This window comes from Lissotriton vulgaris, chromosome 4_1 (assembly GCF_964263255.1).
Source record: "Lissotriton vulgaris chromosome 4_1, aLisVul1.2, whole genome shotgun sequence".
NCBI classification, from domain to species: Eukaryota; Metazoa; Chordata; class Amphibia; order Caudata; family Salamandridae; genus Lissotriton; species Lissotriton vulgaris.
The window spans coordinates 800541598-800565379 of NC_141691.1; the positions used below are offsets into that span (position 1 = coordinate 800541598).

A 23782-nucleotide genomic window follows, 5' to 3' on the forward strand; every position below is an offset into this window, starting at 1 on the left:
ACTGATTTGCATGTAGCTGGGTCTGAACTGAGGTGGCGAAGTGAGCTAAAGAATGATGATGGATTCAACCCAGATCTGTGACTGGGGGGGGGGGTGAGTGTCTGAAAAGTTTCAGCGCTCCATCCATTGTCGCCTTGTGTTTGCTTTGTTCACCCTAAGTTGGCAGGGTATGCCCAGATGTGGGTCCCTTGCTCACGCTGCCACTGGATTCAAGCTAGCCTGGCTGATGGAGGGTGTTACCCAGAAGCCCGTCCCAGGATGCTTGTTTCCGGTTCAGGGAAGACATGGCTTGGCAATTCGGGCTGGACTGTTCCCATGAGGCACAGGGTCAAGACTGATTTGCATATAGCTGGGTCTGAACTGAGGTGGCGAAGTAAACTAAAGAATGATGATGGATTCAACCCAGATCTGTGACTGGGGGGTGAGTGTCTGAAAAGTTTCAGCGCTCTATCCATCGGCTCTTGTGTTTGCTTTGTTCACCCTAAGTTGGCAGGGTATGCCCAGATGTGGGTCCCTTGCTCACTCTGCCACTGGATTCAAGCTAGCCTGGCTGATGAAGGGTGTTAACCAGAAACCAGAAACCAGTCCTAGAATGCTTGTTTCCAGTTCAGGGAAGACCTGGCTTGGTAGTTCAGGCTGGACTGTTCCCATGAGGCACAGGGTCAAGACTAATTTGCATATAGCTGGGTTTGAACTGAGATTGCGAAATGAGCTAAAGAATGGTGATGTATTCAACCCAGATCTGTGACTGGGGGTCAGTGTATGAAAGGTTTCAGCGCTCTGTCCATCATCTCCTTGTGTTTGCTTTGTTCGCCCTAAGTTTGCAGATTATGCCCAGACGTGGGTCCCTTGCTCACATTGCCACTGGATTCAAGCTAGTCTGGCTGATGAAGGGTGTTACCCAGAAACCGGTCCCAGGATGCTTGTTTCCGATTCAGGGAAGACCTGGATTGGCAGTTCGGGATGGACTGTTCCCATGAGGCACAGGGTCAAGACTGATTTGAATATAGCTGGGTCTGTACTGAGGTGGCGAAGTGAGCTAAAGATTGATGATAGACTCAACCCAGATCTGTGACTGGGGTGAGTGTCTGAAAAATTTCAGTCCTCCGTCCATCATCTCCTTGTGTTTGCTTTGTTCGCCCTAAGTTTGCAGTGTATGCCCAGACGTGGGTTCCTTGCTCACTATGCCACTGGATTAAAGCTAGCCTGGGTGATCAAGGGTGTTGCCCAGAAACCAGTCCCAGGATGCTTGTTTCTGATTCGGGGAAGACCTGGCTTGGTAGCTCAGGCTGGACTGTTCCCATGAGGCACAGGGTCAAGACTAATTTGCATATAGCTGGGTCTGAACTGAGGTTGCGAAATGAGCTAAAGAATGGTGATGTATTCAACCCAGATCTGTGACTGGGGGTCAGTGTATGAAAGGTTTCAGCGCTCTGTCCATCATCTCCTTGTGTTTGCTTTGTTCGCCCTAAGTTTGCAGGTTATGCCCAGACGTGGGTCCCTTGCTCACATTGCCACTGGATTCAAGCTAGTCTGGCTGATGAAGGGTGTTACCCAGAAACCGGTCCCAGGATGCTTGTTTCCGATTCAGGGAAGACCTGGATTGGCAGTTCGGGATGGACTGTTCCCATGAGGCACAGGGTCAAGACTGATTTGAATATAGCTGGGTCTGTACTGAGGTGGCGAAGTGAGCTAAAGATTGATGATAGACTCAACCCAGATCTGTGACTGGGGTGAGTGTCTGAAAAATTTCAGTGCTCCGTCCATCATCTCCTTGTGTTTGCTTTGTTCGCCCTAAGTTGGCAGTGTATGCCCAGACGTGGGTTCCTTGCTCACTATGCCACTGGATTAAAGCTAGCCTGGGTGATGAAGGGTGTTGCCCAGAAACCAGCCCAGGATGCTTGTTTCTGATTCGGGGTAGACCTGGCTCAGCAGTTCGGGCTGGACTGTTCTCATGAGGCACAGGGTCAAGTATAATTTGCATATAGCTGGGTCTGAACTGAGGTTGCGAAATGAGCTAAAGAATGATGATGGATTCAACCCAGATCTGTGACTGGGGATGAGTGTCTAAAAAGTTTCAGCACTCCGTTCATCATCTCCTTGTGTTTCTTTGTTCGCCCTAAGTTGGCAGGGTTTGCCCAGATGTGGGTCCCTTGCTCACTCTGCCACTGGATTCAAGCTAGCCTGGCTGATAAAGGGTGTTAACCAGAAACCAGTCCCAGAATGCTTGTTTCCAGTTCAGGGAAGACCTGGCTTGGTAGTTCAGGCTGGACTGTTCCCATGAGGCACAGGGTCAAGACTAATTTGCATATAGCTTGGTCTGAACTGAGGTGGGGAAGCGAGCTAAAGAATGATAATGGATTCAACCCAGATCTGTGACGGAGGTGAGTGTCTGAAAGGTTTCAACGCTCTCTCCATCATCTCCTTGTGTTTGCTTTGTTCGCCCTAAGTTTGCAGGTTATGCCCAGACGTAGGTCCCCTGCTCACTTTGCCACTGGATTCAAGCTAGCCTGGCTGATGAAGGGTGTTACCCAGAAATCGGTCCCAGGATGCTTGTTTCCGGTCCAGGGAAGACCTGGCTTGGCAGTACGGGCTGGACTGTTCCCATGAGGCACAGGGTCAAGACTGATTTGCGTATAGCTGGGTCTGAACTGAAGTGGCGAAGTGAGCTAAAGAACGATGATGGATTCAACCCAGATCTGTGAGTGTCTGAAACGTTTCAGCGCTCCGTCCATCATCTCCTTGTGTTTGCTTTGTTTGCCTTAAGTTGGCAGGGTATGCCCAGACGTGGGTCCCCTACTCACTTTGCCACTGGATTAAAGCTAGCCTGGCTGATGAAGGGCGTTACCCAAATCAAATCAAATCAAATCACCTTTATTCGGTTTCAGAAATGTAAAACCATAAAAGTTAACAATAAATCAGGTTTCATAAAATATCAACACACATTGTCACAATTAAAATACTTTCCTCAACAATCCATGATAATCATCATTCAGCAGTTGGAGATACAGTAGAGCTGGGCGAGCCTGCTTGAAGTTCATCCTCTTTAAAATCGGAACTATAAAAAACTTCCTGGAGACCTCATGAAATTTACAAAATAGAATAAAGTGTAGAAACCCCTGTGAAGACTCTCAGTCGCAGCCACAGGGCGCTAGCAACTACCTCTACTGCTCCCCCTGGGTATGGCGAGCCGTAGGTGAAAGAGATCCAGGTGAAAGCTGGTCAATAAGAAACGTTCATAGATAGATAAAAGCCCTAGGAGATAAGGCTCAGCTGAAGTTGTAGTTTTTAACATGAGAAATCTATGGACACTGGGCTTCTGTAGTACGAGCTCCTCCCTCTCTAATTTCCTCAAACTGCTAAAAGACTCCCTTGTTACCCCCACACACTTTTTTGTTATTTTCAGGCTTGGTGTACAGTTCAGCTCGTCCTAGCTTTTCAAAACTGCTCTTAATGTTTGGGAGCCAAGGTATATTGAGGGCGTGATCAAGGCTCATACACTCTTTTAAAATCGACTGGCTCAACGTTAATCCCTCGTTCAGCCATATGTTTACCCAAAACATTAAGGGACGGAATGCCAAAGTGTCACTTAAATAAGGCACTCCCAGTTCCTCGTGGACCACCATATTAGACAGGCCCCGCGGGATACTCAACCGCTTCTTCATAAATGTATTCTTGACCACCTGAAGAGCACCTGTGGTGGATTGCCCCCATATTTCACTCCCATAAGAGGCTATCGCTACACTCTTGGCTTGGTAAATCTTTAACAAGGCTGCAAATCGGTCTACTTTCCAGTTTAGAGGTGAAATTGAAGATAGCTGTGTTCACCCTCACCAGATCCCCCTGCTTTCTTTGTTTAAGAGCTCCCCATTTTATTTGATCATCCAGTAAGACCACCAGATAAGAAAAAACATCAGTACCTTAGCAGGGCCTACCCTGAATAGATAAATCCTGTTCTGTCATGAAATCGGAAAAGGCTTCAAGCAAACTTTGAAGCCCCTTAGAAGTCCTAGATATAAGAACAGCGTAATCCGCGTAAAGTAGAATGGGGAGCCCACGTCGCCGTACATGTGGGTAATCTACCCCTGTTAATAATAGGGCCTTATCTAGGTCATTAATATAAAGACTGAACAGGAATGGGGCCAAGATGCAGCCTTGGTGCACACCTCTTTTTATATGAAAAGTCCTGCGAAAATCTGATGTTAGCCTTTGTTGCCCTGTGAAGATCTTCTGAAAAATAGACGATGTTACTTCCTACCCCAATAGCTTTCATGGACTGCCACAGTTTAGCCCTTTTCATGTGGTCAAACATGGCCGATAGGTCCATGAAAGCTAAGTAGATGATGCCAGAACGGGCAATTGTGTATTTACTAAGGATCATGGTGAGAATAAGGCACAGGGCTGCGGTGGACTGACCTGGGCGGAACCTATACTGTACATCTGAAAGTATGTCATGTCCCTCTGCCCAGGTGGACAGCCTATTCTAAGAGCACCCATCCCACCACCTTAACCACCGAATCCAAAAGAGAGATCAGCCTATAGCAGTGTGGGCAGTCACGGTCGCCCTTTTTAAAAAACTGTACTATTGTCGAGATAGCCCAGGACTCTGGGCATCCATTTCTTGCAGCTGCATTGATTACGGCTGCAAGGACCGACGCCCAGAAAGTTGGGTCAGATTTGAATAGGTCCGGAGCGATACCGTTGGGTCCCGCTGCTTTATTACGTTAGACCAGCGATACCCCTCTTGACCTCCCCCAACCCTATGATTAGATCAGGGGTAACTACCTTGTGATCTGACTAGCAACTACACTCTGGCGGGCACTCAAACATGATTTTAAAATAGAGCACCCACTCGTCCTCGGTAATGTGTGCACCTAATGTACTACCTTCATCATGCACTAGAAGCGGGCTGTTGATAGTGCTCCAGAATCTAGAGCTGTTCCTCAGCGTACTTGTCTCGGTCAACTCCCTCCACGCTTCCTTCTTCAAAACAGACTTGCGCTTGGCCAACTTCAATTCATAATCTTTGCGGCAAGCTCTAACCAAGGCCTGATTTCTCAGGCTCCCGTAAGGGACTTCCCCCAGCTTTCTTGCTGCCAGCGAGCAGGAAGAGTCGAACCATCTAGGAGATGGAATGACTGTTCTACGAGCCGTGGCACTTAAGAGATCGCCTATTTTGGCAGAGATAATGTTGAAAGCAGTGATAACCTCCCCCCGGGATGTACGCGACGAGGTACATAGGGCTAATTCACTTGCACAGTATTCTTTTAGCGATTTATGGAGAGCCTTTGGGGAAATCTGTTTCCACTTTAGCTGTCTTCTTCCATCTGTTGGTCTCAGTGAACCCTTGATTCCAACCCCCTTTTTAGAGTCATTAAAGGTCCACGAAATTCAACACAAATGAACGGAATATAGGCACTTTCCTGTATCGAAAACCCCCGAAATAGGGATTGTAAAAGTGATGAGATTAATATAAAATCTATGAGTGTGCCAACACCTTCCCCTTTAAAGGAAGGAATAGAAGCCTTGCTGCATGGATCCATGAGTGACTTAAGGGACACTAGATCAAATTCATGGAGGAGATTATTCATAACGTCCCCCTGAATGGAAGGTTCAAAGTGGATCCCCTTCACATGTGGGCAACCTAGGTCCGCCAGTCTTGTAGTCCTAGGGTCTCTACATAGGTCTATGTTAAAATCCCCAGTAATCATACATTTTTGAGATCCATCTAGACAATGTTGCCTTACAAAGGACCCCCAACAAAGTAATGTTGTATTCACTACATGATACAGAATTATAAAAATGTATAAGAACCATTTTATTAAACCCCTTTCCTAAGACCAGGGATTGTATACACAGATTTATCGAAGGCAGAACCTGTATCTGACATTCTAGCACCAAGGAGATATATATAACAAGACCACCCTTTGGTCTACCAGCCCTAGAGGGAGAGGCGGGACAAAGAAGGACTTGTAGCCCTAAAAAGGAAACTACTATCCATCAACCAAGTTTCCTGCAGATAGATCACACTAAATTGATTCACAAGGGGGGCGTGGCCAAGATGGCGGTGTGAGCAGACGTGCTTTGCCGAGCTCCCGCCGCCGGTCGCCGACTTCTAGCACTAGCACAGCACTTATCCCGGGCCGAAGAGTCTCACACGGCGCCTGCCACCGGCGGTGCAGCGGCGGAGGCGGCGGCGGTGGCGCAGACAGCGGAGGAAGCCCGATCCTTGCCGCGGTCGTTCGCCGCGACCGTTGGGGCCTGGAGTGTGCGGAGCAACGAAAGTGAGGCCGAGGTGGGCGGAGCCTGAAAGCCGCCTTGGTGATTCCCCGGACGGGCGGCGGTAGTGGCGGCAGGTCCGGCCCGCGCGGTGCCGCGCGAGGCCTCCCGTAACCCTTCGCGGAGGCTTCTGCGGACCTGCTGCCCCAGACCAGATACCGGAGCCGTCCCCACCCGGACGATTGCCGGCAACGGCGCCAGGAGGCCCCCGACGGCGCCAGAGGTGAGGATCGGGGGGTGGACGACCGACCCCCGGCACACGGCACAGTGGCCGCAGCGGAGTGGAGGAAGTCGGGGGGGGGGGGGGTGAGACGGTGGCGGTGGGCCCCCCCTCCTGCAGGGCGCCCGCCTTTCCCTTCGCCCAGCCGGGGCCGAGCACCGAGACAAGCTGCCATTTTGAGAGGCCTGGCGCCACACTCGTGAGAGCGCGGGCGGTCGGCCTGTTCTCCCCCACTCGGTGGCCCGCTGCCGCCACACAGCCTCCCTGGCCACGAATAAGAAGCCGGACGCTCACCCACACTGCACATAGGGCGTTGGACTTCGGAGGCCCGGCCTGTACAGGGACCGCTGGCACGTGGTGTGCCCGAAGCCTTGGGCCCTGAGATTACTGACACTAGCGGCAGCCGTTCAGCACACCGGGGAGGGCCTCGTTGGGTCAAGTCCAACGGGAAGACCCGGAAGAACCGCACCATCACGGAGCTCTTCACCCCTGGCACTATGGGGAAACGGACGGGCGTCGCGTCAACCAGCCACCGAGCGGGCTCCGAGAAGAAAGCCCCGGACTCCCCGTCCTTGGGAAAGACGGACCCGGAGGGCCCTGTTACACGTTCCTTCTTGGAGTCTCTCTTTACCGGGCTGCGCGAGGACATACACGCCCTGAAGAAGGAACTTCAGGAAGAAATAAAAGAGGTACGCCGAGACACCGACGCCATTGGGGAGAGAGCAGAGGCGAAATGCGACACGTGCGACGCGGAACTCGAAGCGCTGCGCCAGGAGCTGGTACGCATTCATGATCAGCAAGTGGACCTCCAGACCCACGCCGAGGACCTGGAGAACCGCTCCAGGCGGCACAACATTAGGATTCGGGGTGTGAAGCACTCCCCAGACACGGAGGATCTCTTTCACTTCACCCGGGACCTGTTTAATCATATTCTGGGCCGCCCAGCAGACTCTCCCCTAGGCCTCGACAGAGCGCATCGAACAGGCCCGCCTAGAGCTAACGCGGCCCATCCAGCGGACATACTGGTGTGCGTACAAGACTTCCGGACCAAAGAGGAGATCCTTAACAAGGCGCGCCAGATGGCGCCGATCACCTTCGGCGCACACTCCCCAACCTTGTACCAAGACCTCGCAGCCCTTACCCTGGAGAAGCGCCGCACCTTTCGGCCGGTCACGGCAGAACTACGTAAACGCAACATCTCCTACAGTTGAGGCCACCCCTTTAGACTGGTGTTTAAAATGGGCAACAACCTCCACCAACTGCGCTCCCTCAGGGAGGCCTGTAACCTCCTGGGCATTGACGAGCCGACGGTAGACGAGGACCCCTCGGGCGGGGGCACCACCGGTGAAGACACGGCCGGGAGATGGAAGCAGCAGCGACGTCGCCACAGACCACGGCGCCCCGCCACTAAGGAGATAGAGGAGGGTCAGCGGGCGGCGGTGGAGACCGTCGCACAGGGCCTAGCGAAACCGGACAGTGGCTGACTCCTACTCGAGCTACACAGACTTCGGCAGTTTTGATGAGGCCGGGACTGCTCGCTCCGGCGGCGGGAGTAGCGGCATCGGACTCAACACACTTCCTCCGTTGTCCCAGTCCCATTCTGCCCACAGCGGCGGACGGGACTGTGCTTCATCCACCAACACCGTTGCCATTGCCTGCTTACCAAGAGACTACCTTACCACGGGTCCAGCGGACTCTCACCTGGACCTGGGACTATGTTTGTTCGAACCTTTTTCAGAGTTTGGATAACGGGGCGGGGGGGGATCCGGGAGCGGCAGTTGGGGTTGGGGTTGGGGTTGGGGGAAGGGGGGGTGGGGTGGGAGGGCTCTCCTTGTCCAGGGGGTTCTAACTTCACTGATAGAGTCGGTGGACGCCCCTGTGCTGTGCTGGCCATTGTCCTACGGCTCATGCCCACTGCCCACGGGTGGGACCTAGCATCTCTCCTATTACTCCTGACATGCCACGTCACTTGACGATACTCTCACTTAATGTGCGGGGTCTTAACAGCCCAAACAAGCGCAAGGCGATACTGTCCTTTTTGGAGCGATCGAAAGCAGACATATGCCTCCTCCAAGAAACACACCTTGTCACTGGTGACCACCACAGGCTTAAATCGCGCGCCTTCCCCTGGCAATTCTTCTCCTCCTCCCAGAAAAAAGTAGCCGGGGTAGCAATTTTAGTGGCCAAATCATTCGAGGGGAGGGTCCTTCAGAAAGAAGCTGAACTTAAAGGGCGGCTTCTACTTTATAGCTTTCAGGTCGCGGGTCGCACTCTGCCGGTGGGTTCGGTCTATGCCCCGAATGAGGGGCAGGAAAAGTTCTTGCACACAGCACTAGAATCAGCCACCTCCACCACACACACACACCTACTACTCAGTGGGGACCTCAACCTTGTGTTCCACAACACGGCGGACCGCTCGGGTCAGAGATTCGGACAGGTGGGGGCGCTCACGACCGCAGGGCATGCACACATTGCAGATCTAGGCCTCATCGACTTATGGAGGCATGCTCACCCACAAACAACGGCCTACACATACTACTCAGCGGCGCGCAAGTCCTATGCGAGGCTGGACTATATTTTGTGCTCCTCCCAACTGGTGCCACAGGTCAAGGACGTGGAGATACTCCCGGCCTCGCTGTCGGATCATTCCCCAGTCGTGGCGACTTTTCACATAGGGCCCACGCCGGCTCCCCAACGACACTGGAGGCTGCGAGATGGCCTTCTGCAACTGCCCGACACCCAAGAGCGGCTTAAATCCGCGATCGCCCACTTCCTGGAACATAACGCAAACGAAGACACTACTAAGGCCACACAGTGGGCAGCCCTCAAGGCGGTCCTACGCGGTGAACTTATCTCCATCGCCACCGCCAACAACAAAGACAGGGCTCTGAAGCGAGCCGAACTCACCCAACGTGTGGCGGAGTTGGAGCAGATGCACCAACGCACGGGGCGGCGCGGGCGTGGCGCCAGTTGTGCGCCGAAAGGAAAATGCTAGCTGCCTTAGACCAAGACGTGGCGGAATACGCCGCCATGCGCCTCAAGCACGCATACTACACCGGGGGAGACCGTTGCGGGAAGCTTCTGGTGAGTAGACTGCGGGCGCAGACTCAGCGGCAACAGGTACGCTCCCTTCAATCCGCTAGTGGCACCCAGATCACGGAGGACGCAGCCATAGCGGCGGCCTTCGGAAACTTCTATGCCGCTCTTTATGATGCGGACCACCTGGACCCCAACACCGGCCTAGCCTATCTGCGAGGCGCTGCACTCCCCACCCTCAATCAGGCCCAGGCGGACTTCTTAGACCGGCCTATAGGCCTGGAGGAGGTCATTTCGGCGATATCTCGCCTCAAGGTGGGGAAGTCCCCGGGACCTGACGGCTACACTGCGGCCTTCTATAAGGCCCTCTGTCCACAGATTGCCCCCCTCCTGCGCGACCTGTTTAACACCTTTGATCAGCCTGGTGCCATACACCCCGATCTGCTGGAGGCGTCCATCTCTCTGATTCCTAAGCCCGGCCGCGACCCGACCAACTGTGGCTCCTACAGGCCTATCTCGCTGCTGAACATAGACCTGAAGCTTTACACCGGAATACTCGCAGGTCGCATAGCGCCGTATATGCAACAACTGATAGACCCTGACCAGTCGGGCTTTATCCCCCAACGGCAGACCAGTGACAATACTCGGCGAGTGCTGCACCTCATTGAGGCCGGGTCACGTACCAGGCCGGGTTGTATGCTCCTCACCATCGATGCTGAGAAAGCATTTGATAGGGTGCATTGGCCTTATCTTGACCAAGTGTTGCGCCACTTCGGGTTTGGGGAAACACTCCGCCATCGCATCTTCAATTGCTACCGCCGACCCAACGCGGCGGTGCGGGTGAACGGTCATACTTCCCCGAGGTTCGACATCGGCAGGGGCACCCGCCAGGGCTGCCCGCTCTCGCCGCTCCTATTTGCGCTCTACATGGAGCCGATGGCACAGAGAGTGCGGCATCACACACTCATCTCTGGCATCCCGTTCGGTGCTGACACGCACAAAATTAGTCTCTACGCTGACGACATCCTACTGTCCCTCACCAACCCGATGCAGTCGCTGCGTACTCTCTTTGTGGAGCTCCATGCCTTCGCCCTGGCCTCGGGCTTTAAAATCAACGAGGCGAAATCGGAGGCCCTGAACATCTCGCTGCGACCTGAAGTGTTGGACGAGATCAAGGCGGAGTTCAAAATGCAGTGGTCAGACACCTCCGTCTCTTATCTGGGTGTCCTCCTGACCCCGACAGTACGGGGTACGGCACGGGTCAACTACGAGGCACTCACGAAGAAGCTCCGGGAGCAGCTAAGGCGTTGGAAGCCACTTACGTTATCATGGCTGGGCAGAATTGCCGCAGTCAAAATGACGTTGCTGCCGCAGATTTTATATCTGTTCCAGACGCTCCCCTTGAAGCCCCCGGCCGGGTGGCTTCAACAGACCCAATCGGAGCTGTCACGATTCATCTGGAATGGCCGTCGGCCACGGTTTAAGCATACCCTCGCCACTTTGCCTCCTGCTCACGGGGGGGTAGGTGTGCCTGACCTCACCCTGTATTTCCAGGCGGCACAGCTACGCACTCTAGTAGAGTGGTATCAACTGGAGTCAGGCAAGCACTGGCTCGTCCAGGATCAGGCGGTGGCCGGCCGTACCCTGCAGGGCGTGCCTTTCCTGCCGCGCCGGCATAGACCCCCCAACCTTTACGCCTCTGAAATCACGAGTACCGTTCTAGAAGTATGGGACAGAGTGGCCGTGGCCAAAGGATTGACCTCCTTTCCCTCACCGATGACCCCCATTTTCGACAATCCGGACTTCACGCCTGGTTTGGACACCAGAGCGTTCGCGGCTTGGCGTGCGACGCCCTGCAGAGCTGCGGGCCACATGTTTGACCTCAAGGGGATCCTTCCGTTCCGTCAAGTCAAGACGGACTACGGCATTGCCGAGACGGACCGCCTCCAATACCTGCAAGTGCGACACTGGGTGCTTCACCCCTCGATCCAACCAGGAGCCCAACGACACCTCACGCCTTATGAAAAGTGGCTGTTGACACGCACCTCGGACAAAAAACTGATCTCAGATCTCTATCAACAGCTGCTCCTCACGCACGTCCACACATACAACGCAGGGCAGGCTAGGTGGGAGAGGGACCTGGGGCGACAGCTCACAAGAAAAGAATGGGAAGGGGTGTACCACAGGGCCAGGCATTCAGCACACCATACTGGGCTCACTGAGACACTAACCAAAGTCGTCACGTACTGGTATCATACACCCGAGAGGTTACACCAATGGGACGCCCGGGTTAGCGATAGATGTTGGAGGGGGTGCGGGGAACTAGGGACTCTGGAGCACTTGCTGTGGGGCTGCGATGCGCTTCGCTCATATTGGACCCCTATCCTGGACCTCATAGACTCCCACCTGGATACGCAGCTACCTCGCTTCCCAGCCTACATCATCCTAGGCCTCCCCAACGCCCTCATGTATCCTCTGAAATCCTGGAGAGGGCGGCTGATCACACTGGCTCTGGGGGCGGCAGTCCAGAATATTGTGGCCCATTGGAGGGCCGTCCACGCTCCGCAACAACTGGGTTGGTTACACCGCCTCTGGGCGATCCTGGGGATGGAGAAACTGTCATTGGCTGCAGCGGGGAGGGGGGCGGACTTTGCGGAGCTTTGGCGGCCCTTCCTCACCCTACTAACGGGGGAATTTCGAGAGGTGAGCTGTCCCCACTACCTGCGTCTGCTGCGCCTCGCAGAAACCCCTCTCCCGGAACCCAAGACGCGCACCCACAAGTGCAAAGGCCCGACACGCGCAGCACCACCTGACCTGTAGAGAACCGACTGTGACCTACTACTTATCCCCAATATTGGACAAGGAGAGGGGAGGGAATGGGTGGGAGGGTACTGGGGGGTTATTTAAAGTCCTGCGTTCTTGCACTAGTGTTGCTCAGCTTGCACCTCTATAGCACCTCTTTTGACGCGGCCGGCCCGGTTGGGTTGTAGGCGGCTTGCTGTGTTAACAAAAAGTGAACCCGCTAGGGATGTGGTGGGCGACAGTGGGGCTCGGGATTTCGGCTTCCCCAGATCGGTGCCGGCCCGAACGATGTTGTGAGGTGCATGATGCTTATCTTTGCTCAATAAAAGATTTAATACATAAATTGATTCACAAAAGCCATCCATGTGGGATCAGAAAGCGTATTGGCCGAGCCTGCTACATTCCAGAACAAAACATTGTTATCATATACATGTGGGCCCACATTATTATGCAAAAAAGGGTCTTGCTTGGTTAACGGGTTCTCTAAAACCATTAAAGGGGGACTACTGAGTCAATCACAAGCATCCATTGTGGGCAGTGTAGTAAACTGATTAAACTTTTCCAGGGGTGGTGGACCACGGTTCTATTGGCATGCGGGTCTGGTTTGAGTGAACTAATGATGGGGACAAATTCAGATGACTGTTCTTATTGGATGAAATTCTTGGCATTAGGCCATCAAACTGAGCCATATTGGAGATGCTCATGTGGGTGTACCCAGATGGTTCTGGTTTATAGAAGTATCCCAGTGGTAGAGCCACAGTAGTCGATTTTAGACTGACAGGGGCAGAGTATGAGTCTGTAAACAGAATCCTTTCTGCTATGTGAGACCTGTTAAAATTTACGATGAAGCAATCCCCGTACATAATTTACGAGAGCTACCTATCCAACTGACTCTTTGCACCATGTTAATGTTTTTTTACCCTAATTCCCAGAGGTGTGTTGTGCGATTGCCAATGTAGAACTTTATTCTTCAACTGGAAAAAGTCCTCCTTCGTACCCTGTGGCGGAGGTGGCACATTCCCCAGTACATCTACATAGGGGGTAGATTCCCCTGGCAGATGAATTACTGGAAGGCGCTGCAAGTGGACTTTCCTTTCCCCCTGGTGCTGTACACCTATTGTGTTATTCTCTTCCGGGGGTGTGCCTGCATGGACAAACTGTCCCTGTTCTTATGGATTTTACTTTGTGTTGGTACTACCTGGCAAGCAGGTACTTGCCCCCCACCCGGCGGCTTTGGTTGTGGTTGTGACTGTCCCTTACTGTTTTTAGGCAGGCTATACAAAGAAAGGGGCTCCAATAGAGAATTTTGCCCTGCTTGGATGGCTGACCTTCCCATGGATGCCGGTGAAACACACCGTTTGAGTTCCAATAAGCTATTTTCGATCAGTGTCAGGCGATGGATTATTGGGCCCAGTTTAGAGTCTAGCAGATTCATCATTGTTACATGGAGGGATTCCAGTGCGCCCATCAGGTCAGATTTGGATAATGATTGGGCAGATGTAATGGGTTTGGAGAATGGATTAGGTTTAGATCTTTTAGCCTTCGCCCCCAATGTTTGGGATTTCCTTTTGGTGCCTGCCCCTGTTCCTAAACCACCTGACTCGTCCAAGGGGACACGCCCCTGCCTAGTTGTTTTGGATTGTTCTGGGTGCATACTGTCGGTGATCGCTGCATTCTCTTTATTGTAGGGAGCTTCGTTACTCCTCTTGTTGCTAATTATGATATCAGGGGGAAGTGGTGGAAAGTGAGCTGGTGTTTGGCTGGATATTCCATTACAATCTTGACTGACCTCCCGGAGACCCATGTTTTTTGAAAGGTTTGATAGATCGTCTCCAGCGCCAGACTGAGACGCTGGTGTATCACCATGTATGGGGTGAGGAGCAATGACTGGAGACCTAGAAAGGTGTTGGTTAACCAGCTCAATCTCCTTGTCCAGCACTGCTGCTGCTCGCTGTAAAAATGAGTCCATGGTGGTCACTGAGGCGGTAATACCAGTTGTGGCCTTTCCAGGCACTAATGTTGCCTTGTGCCTAACCATGATGGATTCAAATAATAGGTTCAAAATTGACGGGTTAAAGCGCTTAGATAATAATTAGTGACTTCAGTGTTGTTTTCAGGAATTAATATGTAAGGGTGATCGAGTTAAGTTTGTCCAAATGCTATACTATGATGTCTAGATCATGGAAACACTCTACAAACAGGCTACGGCACAGTCAGCGTGGGTGATACCAATACAATGTACAATATACGAGAAGGGGGACTCCGCCTACCTTCTCTATGACCACTATTAGACAGCTCTTGGAACCTGTAGAGGGACAAGTCTGGAAGCAGGGAGGCTTGTGACTATATCAGCAAACAGCTGGTCTCCGTTGGTTAATAAAGTAGGTGTCCAATGACGGGCCAAGGGAATGGGCTCGGCCTGCCTCAAATGGACCCAGACGGGCCCACCCGCGTGTGTCCAGTGCTGGTGATGCCGCGCTGTGGGAGCTGCACTGGGGTTTTGAAGTGCCTCCAGGCTCAGAAATAAACATCAGCGCTAGGCAGGCTGGGCGCTGAAGTCTCTGGTGGCTGTGAAGATGGTAGAAGGTAGCAGGTAGCTGTGGGCAGAGTGCATGCGGCGTCCCTGCTGCAAGAACTGTGCTGCGGTTTTGAAGCACCTCCTGGCGCGGAAACAAGTGTCAGGGCCTCCTGGAGCTAGGCAGTCTGGGCGCTGAAGTCCCTGGTGGCTGTGAGGCTGGTAGCAGGTAGCTGTACGCAGAGTGCGTTCGGAGTCCCCGCTGCGGGAGCCACGCTGCGATTTTGAAGCACCTCCTGGCACAGAAACAAGTGTCAGCGCCTCCTGGGGCTAGGCAGTCTGGGCACTGAAGTCCCTGGTGGCTGTGAGGCTGGTAGCAGGTAGGTATGGGCAGAGTGCGTGCAGCGTCCCCACTGCGGGAGCCGCGCTGCGGTTTTGAAGCACCTCCGGGTGCAGAAACAAGCATCAGCGCCTCCTGGCGCTAGGAAGTCTGGGCGCTGAAGTCCCTAGTGGTAGTGAGACTGATAGCAGGTAGTAAGTAGCTGTGGTCAGAGTGCGTGTGGCGTCTCCGCTCTGGGAGCCGCGCTGCGGTTTTGAAGCACCTCCAGGTGCAGAAACAAGCGTCAGCGCCTCCTGGTGCTAGGCAGTCTGGGTGCTGAAGTCCCTGGTGGCTGTGAAGCTGGTAGCAGGTAGCTGTGGGCAGAGTGCATCTGGTGTCCCCACTGCGGTAGCCACGCTGCGGTTTTGAAGCGCCTCAGGGCGCAGAAACAAGCATCAGTGCCTCCTGGCGCTAGGCAGTCTAGACGCTGAAGTCCCTGGTGGCTATGATGCAGGTAGCAGGTAGCTGTGGGCGGAGTGCGTGCGGCATCCCCGCTGCCGGAGCCGCGCTACGGTTTTGAAGCGCCTCCAGGAACAGAAAGAAGCGTCAGTGCCTCATGGCGCTAGGCAGTCTGGGCGCTGAAGTCCCTAGTGGCTGTGAGGCTGGTAGCAGGTAGCAGGTAGCTGTGGGCAGAGTGCGTGAGGCGGTGTTACCCAGAAACCAGTCCCAGGATGCTTGTTTCTGGTTCAGGGAAAACCTGGCTTGGCAGTTTGGGCTGAACTGTTCCCTTGAGGCACAGGGTCAAACTGAATTGCATATGGTTGGGTCTGAACTGAGGTGGCGAAGTGAGCTAAAGAATAATGATGGATTCAACCCAGATCTGTAACTGGGGGTGAGTGTCTGAAAAGTTTCAGCGCTCCCTCCATCATCTCCTTGTGTTTGCTAAGTAGTTTTAAATGCCACGTCGAATTGGCAATAAACTGCACACACAGGTACTGCAGTGGCAGGCCTGGGAAAGGTTTGAAAGGCTACTTTTATGGGTGACACAATCAGTGCTGCAGGCCCATTAGTAGCATTGAACTTACAGGCCCTGCGTGTATGGTATACCACTTTGCACAGGACTTACAAGTACATTAAATATGTGTACATCAATTTCACACATGTTTAGGGAAAAGCACATGTACTTTAGCACTGGTCAGCAGGGGTACAGTGTTCATAGTCCTTAGGCCAATAAAAATATTCAACAAAACGAGGAGGACTAAGGCAAACCGTTTGGGCTGAACATTCAGAGATGGCCATTTTCCAACATCAGACATAAAAATGCATTGAAAAGTGTCTACTTCATTCTAAGGAAGTTCACATTACACTGTCTTTTTAAGAATTAGGTTTAGCTCATTCCGTTTCTAAAGCATGCACAAAATAGGCACAGAAGCTGATGCCCTATTATCATTGGAACATAGTCCTAACTTAAGGCTAAACAAATCTAATAGTTCAAGCCAATTTCAAGCTTTTAACTCCTTAAGCAGGGTGCTCTGTGCCCTTAAAGTACAACTCTGGAATTCATTAAATTGCATTCTGGGGAATTTTCCAATTCTGCAAACTTTCAACAGAAGTTTGAAGTCTGGCCTCGTGAAAGAGACCTCCTGCTTTCAACTGTACGGCGGCAAACCACAGCTATCCTCCAAAGGCGAGAGATTGCCCCTTTGAGTTGAGTCCATCTTCCTAAGAAACACTTCACTGGAAACAAACGTAAGGGTTATACTCTCTCGGTTGATGTGCATCATCCGCGATATGGACCTTTTGACCCTCACTTTGCAAGCATTGCAAAATTGCTGCATGTTGCAAGCTGTTGCTATACAGATCATTAAAATAAATGAGTAAATAATTCATTTATATTTTCAACATCCTGCCCCTTAATGTCTTAAATTTGGCTTTAGTCCTGCCCTGTGCTCCTGGAGCCTTTTGTGTCTTCAAATACAGTAATTTCCTTGGAGCTTTTAGCATTTCTTCACTGACCACCATTGGGGTACACTGTATTGATTGAGGTTATGATCTGCGTACTAGGCCAGAATACTTCTGAAAATTGCGTGCATGACTCAAAGGGCTATACACCACAGCTCACCTGGCTACCTCACTCAGAAGCTGACAATTTCTGGTGGCTCAAGAAACACAAGAAGCACAAAGAATCTTCTTCTGAAACCTCGTAGATTCCGGAAGGAAAAAACATATAAGCGCTCCTTTTCAGGAATCGCACCCAGGATCTGGAACTCTCTCCCTCCAGAAACCAGACTTATCTCCTCCACCACAGTTTTTAAGAAAGAATTGAAAGCTATCCTCATGGCTAAATTCACCTGAACCTTTACTTCACTTTGGAACTATTTGTGACTCCTCACCATGTAATAATCGTTTTATCTGACTGTCTACTTGTTTTGGTTGATTGACTATTCTCCCTCATGTATATACCCTATTCTGCTACTCATTCCTATAAGTACTCTTTGCTCAAAAGTTGTTAACCGCTCTCTTGTTTTTCCTACCCCCTGTTTTTCCTTGTGCTTGATGTAAAGCGCTCTGATATCTGCAAAGATCTTGTTCGCGCTATATAAAACCTTCAAATAAATAAATAAATAAACTTAATTTTGAATTAAAGTTTCATTCGAACCCAGTATTGTCCTAATGAATTTGTTTCCTGAAGAAGTCTAAATAACTTGATCACTGCTAGACGATTATCTGACGTATACATAGAAGCGACAGGCAAGTCCTTTTGTGGTTGTGTTGAAGTCTGTACTATCTGTCAAATACGTACATTTAGATAAACATCTTACCATAAATCGCTCATCAAATCCTGCACTTCTAGACTTTGTGTAGGCAGGACAATAGACAGGAGGAAAGATGGAAATTTGTTTTGTTGCATTGCCAGAGAAAAGTTGTTTTATACCGAGTTAGGTCAGAACTGGCTAAGGAATATCTTTCCGTGAAGACTTAATGTTGTATCCTTTTCTTTAGGTAACGAAGCTGGTTATTTTACTGCCATTATGTTGAAAAAATCTAAGGTTACATTGATCAGTCAAGAAATTACTCCTTTCCCTTCATCAACCATGATGAGAAACCTCCTTACTGTTCATGTGAGTACTTTATAATTGCAATGACGAGCCCTCTGCCTTGATAGGGCATTTCCTTAGTTATTGTGTATTTTTGTGGAGCCACAATGTTAATCTTTTACACACACAATCTGGGCTTGATATAGACTTTTAAAGTGGGCTGTTTTATTTCCTGCTTATAGTAGTTGGGGGTAGAATTATTTATAGTTTAAAAAGCAATTTGTTCTTGCCGATGGGGGTATTGTCAAGAGGGCTGATTATAATAATTATCTTATGCATATTCTTCATGCTGTAGCAAATGCTTTCTTTGTGTCTGGAACTTGACTTAAAATCCTGTCTTCAAATCAGAGTTCAGCTATTACATAACAACTTCATGTAGCAGTTCAATGCTGATACCTGTTGGGTAGACTTTTGTGCACGGGTTAATCACCACAGTCTTCCAATTGATGTTTGACTGATTATAAATAGTGAAAGAAGCCAGTATGTCACTTATCTGGCAGGCTGCATAGGATAATTAATAATGAGAGTCATAACTTGCCCAGAAACATCCGAAATTCATCTATGAGAGGTTGGTAATATCCATCCCTGACCAGAGCAATAGAATGGTTTAAATCAATTTACTCAAAATGAGCCCACAATTTCAGGGATCAGTTTCCCTTTTATTTGGATCTTTGTTGAGACCTGTTTTTGGTTGCAGAAACTTTTTAAGGTGAGGCCGATAATGCAACACTGAATGAAAAATAGTATTGAGCAATAAGTTGGCCATTTGTTCTGTCCCATTCCGGGATAGCACTGCTTCTTTCAGGAGAAAAGGCCCTAAATGCATCTCTTACTCAATGCAGAGCAATTTAAAATGTTTCTCTTTGTAAAAATGTGACCACATTATAGGAAACTGAAATGTTTCTTCTCATGTCAGTGAAAACCCATGGTAGCATGAGGACCAGGGGGCCAGTTTTGGGACCGGAAGGGCGAATGTGAACCGGATAGCCAGCTTGGCAAACCTTTTTGAGTAGAGAACTCAATTTTTGGTAAACAAATATGAAATTTGCCCTGTCCAGTTTTATTCCCTTCCTACACATGGGCTTGATTAAGAGTTTGGCGGTGCGGGAGCAGGACCGAACTGCCAAACCTGTGGTTGAACCGCCTGCCAGATTAGGAGTTTTCACCTGGTCTAGCGGGCAGTTCTTTAGCGTTCTCATGGCAGTGCCTATGAAATGGGCACTTCCATGGGAACATCAAAATCAGTACCTGCATGGCGTGAACTGCTGCCGTCCATGTCGTGCAGGTACTGGTGTGCATGCACACGTGGGGCATAACATGTGACCCCTGTATGCAACCCCAGTCCCAGAGGGAACAGGGGGACCTGTAGGGCCCCCTTTGTTTCCTCTCTGCCACGGTTTTCATGGAGGTAAAACTCAAATGAAACCTGCTGCAAAGAGGAAACTCGTAATATGCATGGTGAGACTGCAGCTTTCCCGCCAAGCATTTTGCGGCCTCAAGAACGCTGCGCCACCGACCGGGATCTCTGATTCCTCGTAATTGTGGTTGTCCCAGGGAGACCCGACTGCCCTAGTTGTAATAGAGGAGTCGGAAGGCTGGGGCCTCACCCTGCGAGTCTGACGGTCCATGGAACGCCAGACTCGTAATTAGTCACTCAGTATATACCGTAAGGACCTGGATCAAATCATATTTTCTTGGGCTGCTTTTAGCTCCCAGTCCACTATCGCTCCAAATGGTTTACAGTTCAAGTATTTCCGAACCTATTGTGTATGGGTTCTGGAGCTCATCCTGGACACGAGACAGCATTTCCGCCCTTCCACTATATTGTGGAAGGTTGACCTAGTTCATTTTAATGTTATTTAAGATTGGAATTCACAGAAATGATATGGGAACGTGAAATCTGTTCCTCAATTCACCTTTTACTACTACCATGTAAAAAACGTATTTGTTCAAGAAACCGATTCTTACGGGACTCCCTATCCTCATTGATCTCAAACTTCAAATCACCAACACCAACTGAACATCTGCATACACTTTCACCAACCCACCAGACCACCTACGCTCAGCCTCACTCTGACTCACACACATTGCCCACATCCGCAGAACTGGAACTCGCGCATTCGCCTACATTGCACTTGAGATATGCAACAACCTCCTTCAACACATCAGAGGCTACTCCTCGCTTCTTGAGTTCCACAAGAAGCTGAAGACCTGGCTTTTTGTTTAAGCACCTTGGGGACCACAAACCTACCCAAGCGCCTGGATACCCTCTCGGGTAGCAATAGTGCATTATACAAATCAATACAACCTATAACAACATAACCAACTATTTGCCTACCTCTAGGCATGCAATGTTGTGGTAATCCAAGCAGATACCTTCCAGGACTTCCAGTCTCCCTTAAAGAAGTGGAATAATGAACCTCAATCTCCTGTTGACCACCCTAGCTGACAGATTTCCACTGGTACATATAAAGTTGCACATTTACAAATTTGCATTACTAGCACTGATAATTTATTGTTAGACGTTTTCAAAATCTCCATCTAATTAACCTCCAGAAAATCTCCACTCCTTTAGGAGACCATTCTCTAGATCTGTGCAACGGCGTAGTGCCATTTATCAAAGAAACAGCAAGGCTCACCCTACCACATCCTCTGAGATAATTTACTTCTGCATCACAAACTTACCAGCTTCCACTCATAGTGTCCCCCCCCCCCCCCTTGTCCAAGAACTGGAAGCCACCAAGTATGTCTTTGCGTTCAAAAATCATGCCATCTACTATGTTTCCTTTTTAAAAAATGCTCAACTTATACCTTCCACTTCTTTCCCCCGTCATAACAAGTGAAATAAACATCTTATTGCGCAGAGAAGAAATCCATCTCAACCTCAAGTATGCCATTGCCATACCATTTGTGGAAAAAAGCCTAACTTTGAGCCTGAAAACCTTCACATCTATCTGCGCTCCGGGAAGTGAAAGAACTTGCTAACTGAGCTACAGCCTTGTGGCTCAACCTCATTGATTTACTCAAACAACTTTCCTAACTAATAGAGATAAACCCCGGATCATCCAAGGCCTGGTATGTGCTCTATTCCTATTGGATCTCTGAGCAACATTTGCTACTATGGACCACAATCTACTATCAAATCGCCTGCAATTGTAATTATTAGCAGAAACCCTCATTTGCCTCCTTTTTAATCTCAGAGTACATCACATCTGCCATCACATGCAGACAGATTGCACCAAGATCCACGTTAAAATAATGGCAGGCACAGGGATCCCTCACAGAGGTGTTAACTGTCTTAAAGATACCCAGCACTGGATGAGCTAAATTCGCTCGGCCTCAAAAGTTAGAAGTGCTTCTCCTGGACCAAGTGGATTCATCTCCTTTACCTTTTGTCTGACCTGATTGTGTTAGCTCTCCCCCAACACCTGTCCAAAAGGCAATCTAGAGTTCTTCTTTGATAGTGACCTCTTTTTCACTCCCCAGGTTAATATTGCCAACAAGAATGGGTTCTTTCACTTACAATTGTATGGAATCCTTTGTTGCTAAAGCTTCACAAATTTGCCTTGGTCCTCTGTGTGGCTGCAATATAACCGTGCCATCTACATTTAACTACGCCCCAAAAAATACTCAATCAAATTCCAAAGGGGTACACAGCAACCTTCTTATCTTGCACTCATTCTGAGGCCCTGTGATTAATCTGGTCTGCCATCAAGCCTCTACACTAGCTTACTCTCAGGAAGGGTCTCAGTTAAAACATAGCACCTACCATACAGTTTTACCCTTCCACATAGTATTACTTAGACATCTTTCCAGCCATCTAAGAGCCTGTTGTCATTTAACCACAACCTTCTGGCCTCTGTGCCTTATATATGCATTCAGGAATCGACCCACTTCTGCACCATACTATCATCTCACACCGCAAGTAGCTGTGCTAACTATGGGTGAGCACACTCTCTGAAAAGGTGCCTATTTTGAGTCCTGATGCCCCCTGCAGGCACTGCGTGCCTTGCTTACAGCTGCCTATGCACAAATTCTCAATGTCCAGTATGTGGTATCCATGAGCTCAATGACCAGGCCTGGGAGCCAATCCATTCAGAAACGGTTGAGCCACTTGACATCTCAGGGGGAAAATTTCCAAACTTCGCAATAATCAGCTCACCATTTGTTAATAAATGGAAAACACATACCCTTTATGAGCCCTCAAAGTAAGGGGATTACACTGTTGTGACTATTTATGCAGGTAAGTGTTGATGCAGCATTGGCATAGGACATACAACCTATTCATTTGATCATAGTGGCAGTACCCCTCAATCATTTGTCTTTACTCAGGTCAGAGGGGCCATATGGTAGGATTCCTGTTTGAGTTGTAATAACTACATTGAGCTGAACGATAAGCATATATTTTGCTTTTAGGTGTTTGCATGTTAAAGCTTGGGAAACTTCTGGGAGCTTGAGGGATATTTCAATGATATATAGACACACATCTGTGGGAAGTGCACATTTCTAATTGATCAAATTTCCATTCTGAAATAATCTCTTCATTAATTTGATTAAAACTGCCAGGTAATTGTTTAGGGTTGTTTGTGATTTAGGGTCGATTGTAAGCGGTGGACACTAGAGAATGTCAAGACATTTACACACCCTCCATTGCATATGCGTCGTGTAAAAAGTAGGTTGTAAGACCTTTCTAAAGTCTTATTCAAAGGGGATGGGAGATTTAAAAATGTAATAGGATTGTAAAGTTTCTATGAAGAGATGTACCCCAAACCATTCCTACCGGTTTTGGGAGAAACCCCATAGGTGTCTAAGAGGTAGATGAGCAGCAGGTCTGGGCATTAGTCAAAACCACATTTGCACAAAATTGTCTGTACCAGACAAACTCATTTGAATTTAATTTGAAGTTGACCCTCAGTGCAGTCTGCAGCCATTGAATTAATGTGATACACCCTTTTTAAAGAGTATCAGTGATTACAGCGCGTAAAATCACATAGCTGTAGATTACATTGCAGTATTCACATCGCTGTTACTTTTAGGCCACAATGTTTTACTTCATGGTACCTGTACATCACATTTTTATGGTATTATTTCTAAATGTTTAGATGTGTGTGTGTGATATGTGTTTTAAATATTGTTTACTGCCTAAGCTTTGAGGTAAGGGTACCTAATTATTTTTAAATAAAATTGTTCATTGTTGCGTTTATATACAGTATCTATATTTATGGATATATTTTCAATGGAAAAAAACAAAGGTTAAAGTTACATTAACATTTTAAACTCAGAAAAAACTGAAATTCATCAGTTATGGTTAGCTAAAGTAACTATAATTTTCATCCCCACTATGCATAGTGTTGTCATCATTGATGTCATTTCAGATGTTGTATTGATATTATCAATGATGTTATAGAATATGTCATGAGTGATGTAATATGTGCGGTTATAAACAGTGCATGGCAAGGACGCAAGTTACACTTTTTCCTCTGATAAAGCCTGACTGCTCTGAGCCACTGCTA

At 49.5% G+C, this 23782-nt stretch overlaps 1 protein-coding gene across 5 annotated transcripts in view; it reads left to right on the top strand.

Moving 5' to 3' along the window:
* The window catches only part of LOC147722605 (tyrosyl-DNA phosphodiesterase 2-like), a 358934-nt gene that overhangs the window by 265087 nt on the left and 70065 nt on the right, over nt 1-23782 (top strand). For all 5 annotated transcript variants that reach the window (XM_086965136.1, XM_086965137.1, XM_086965134.1 and 2 more), the window contains one exon: nt 18175-18293. In XM_086965136.1, coding sequence (XP_086821262.1) covers nt 18175-18293 — 119 coding nt within the window. The remainder of the gene's footprint in view (nt 1-18174; nt 18294-23782) is intronic.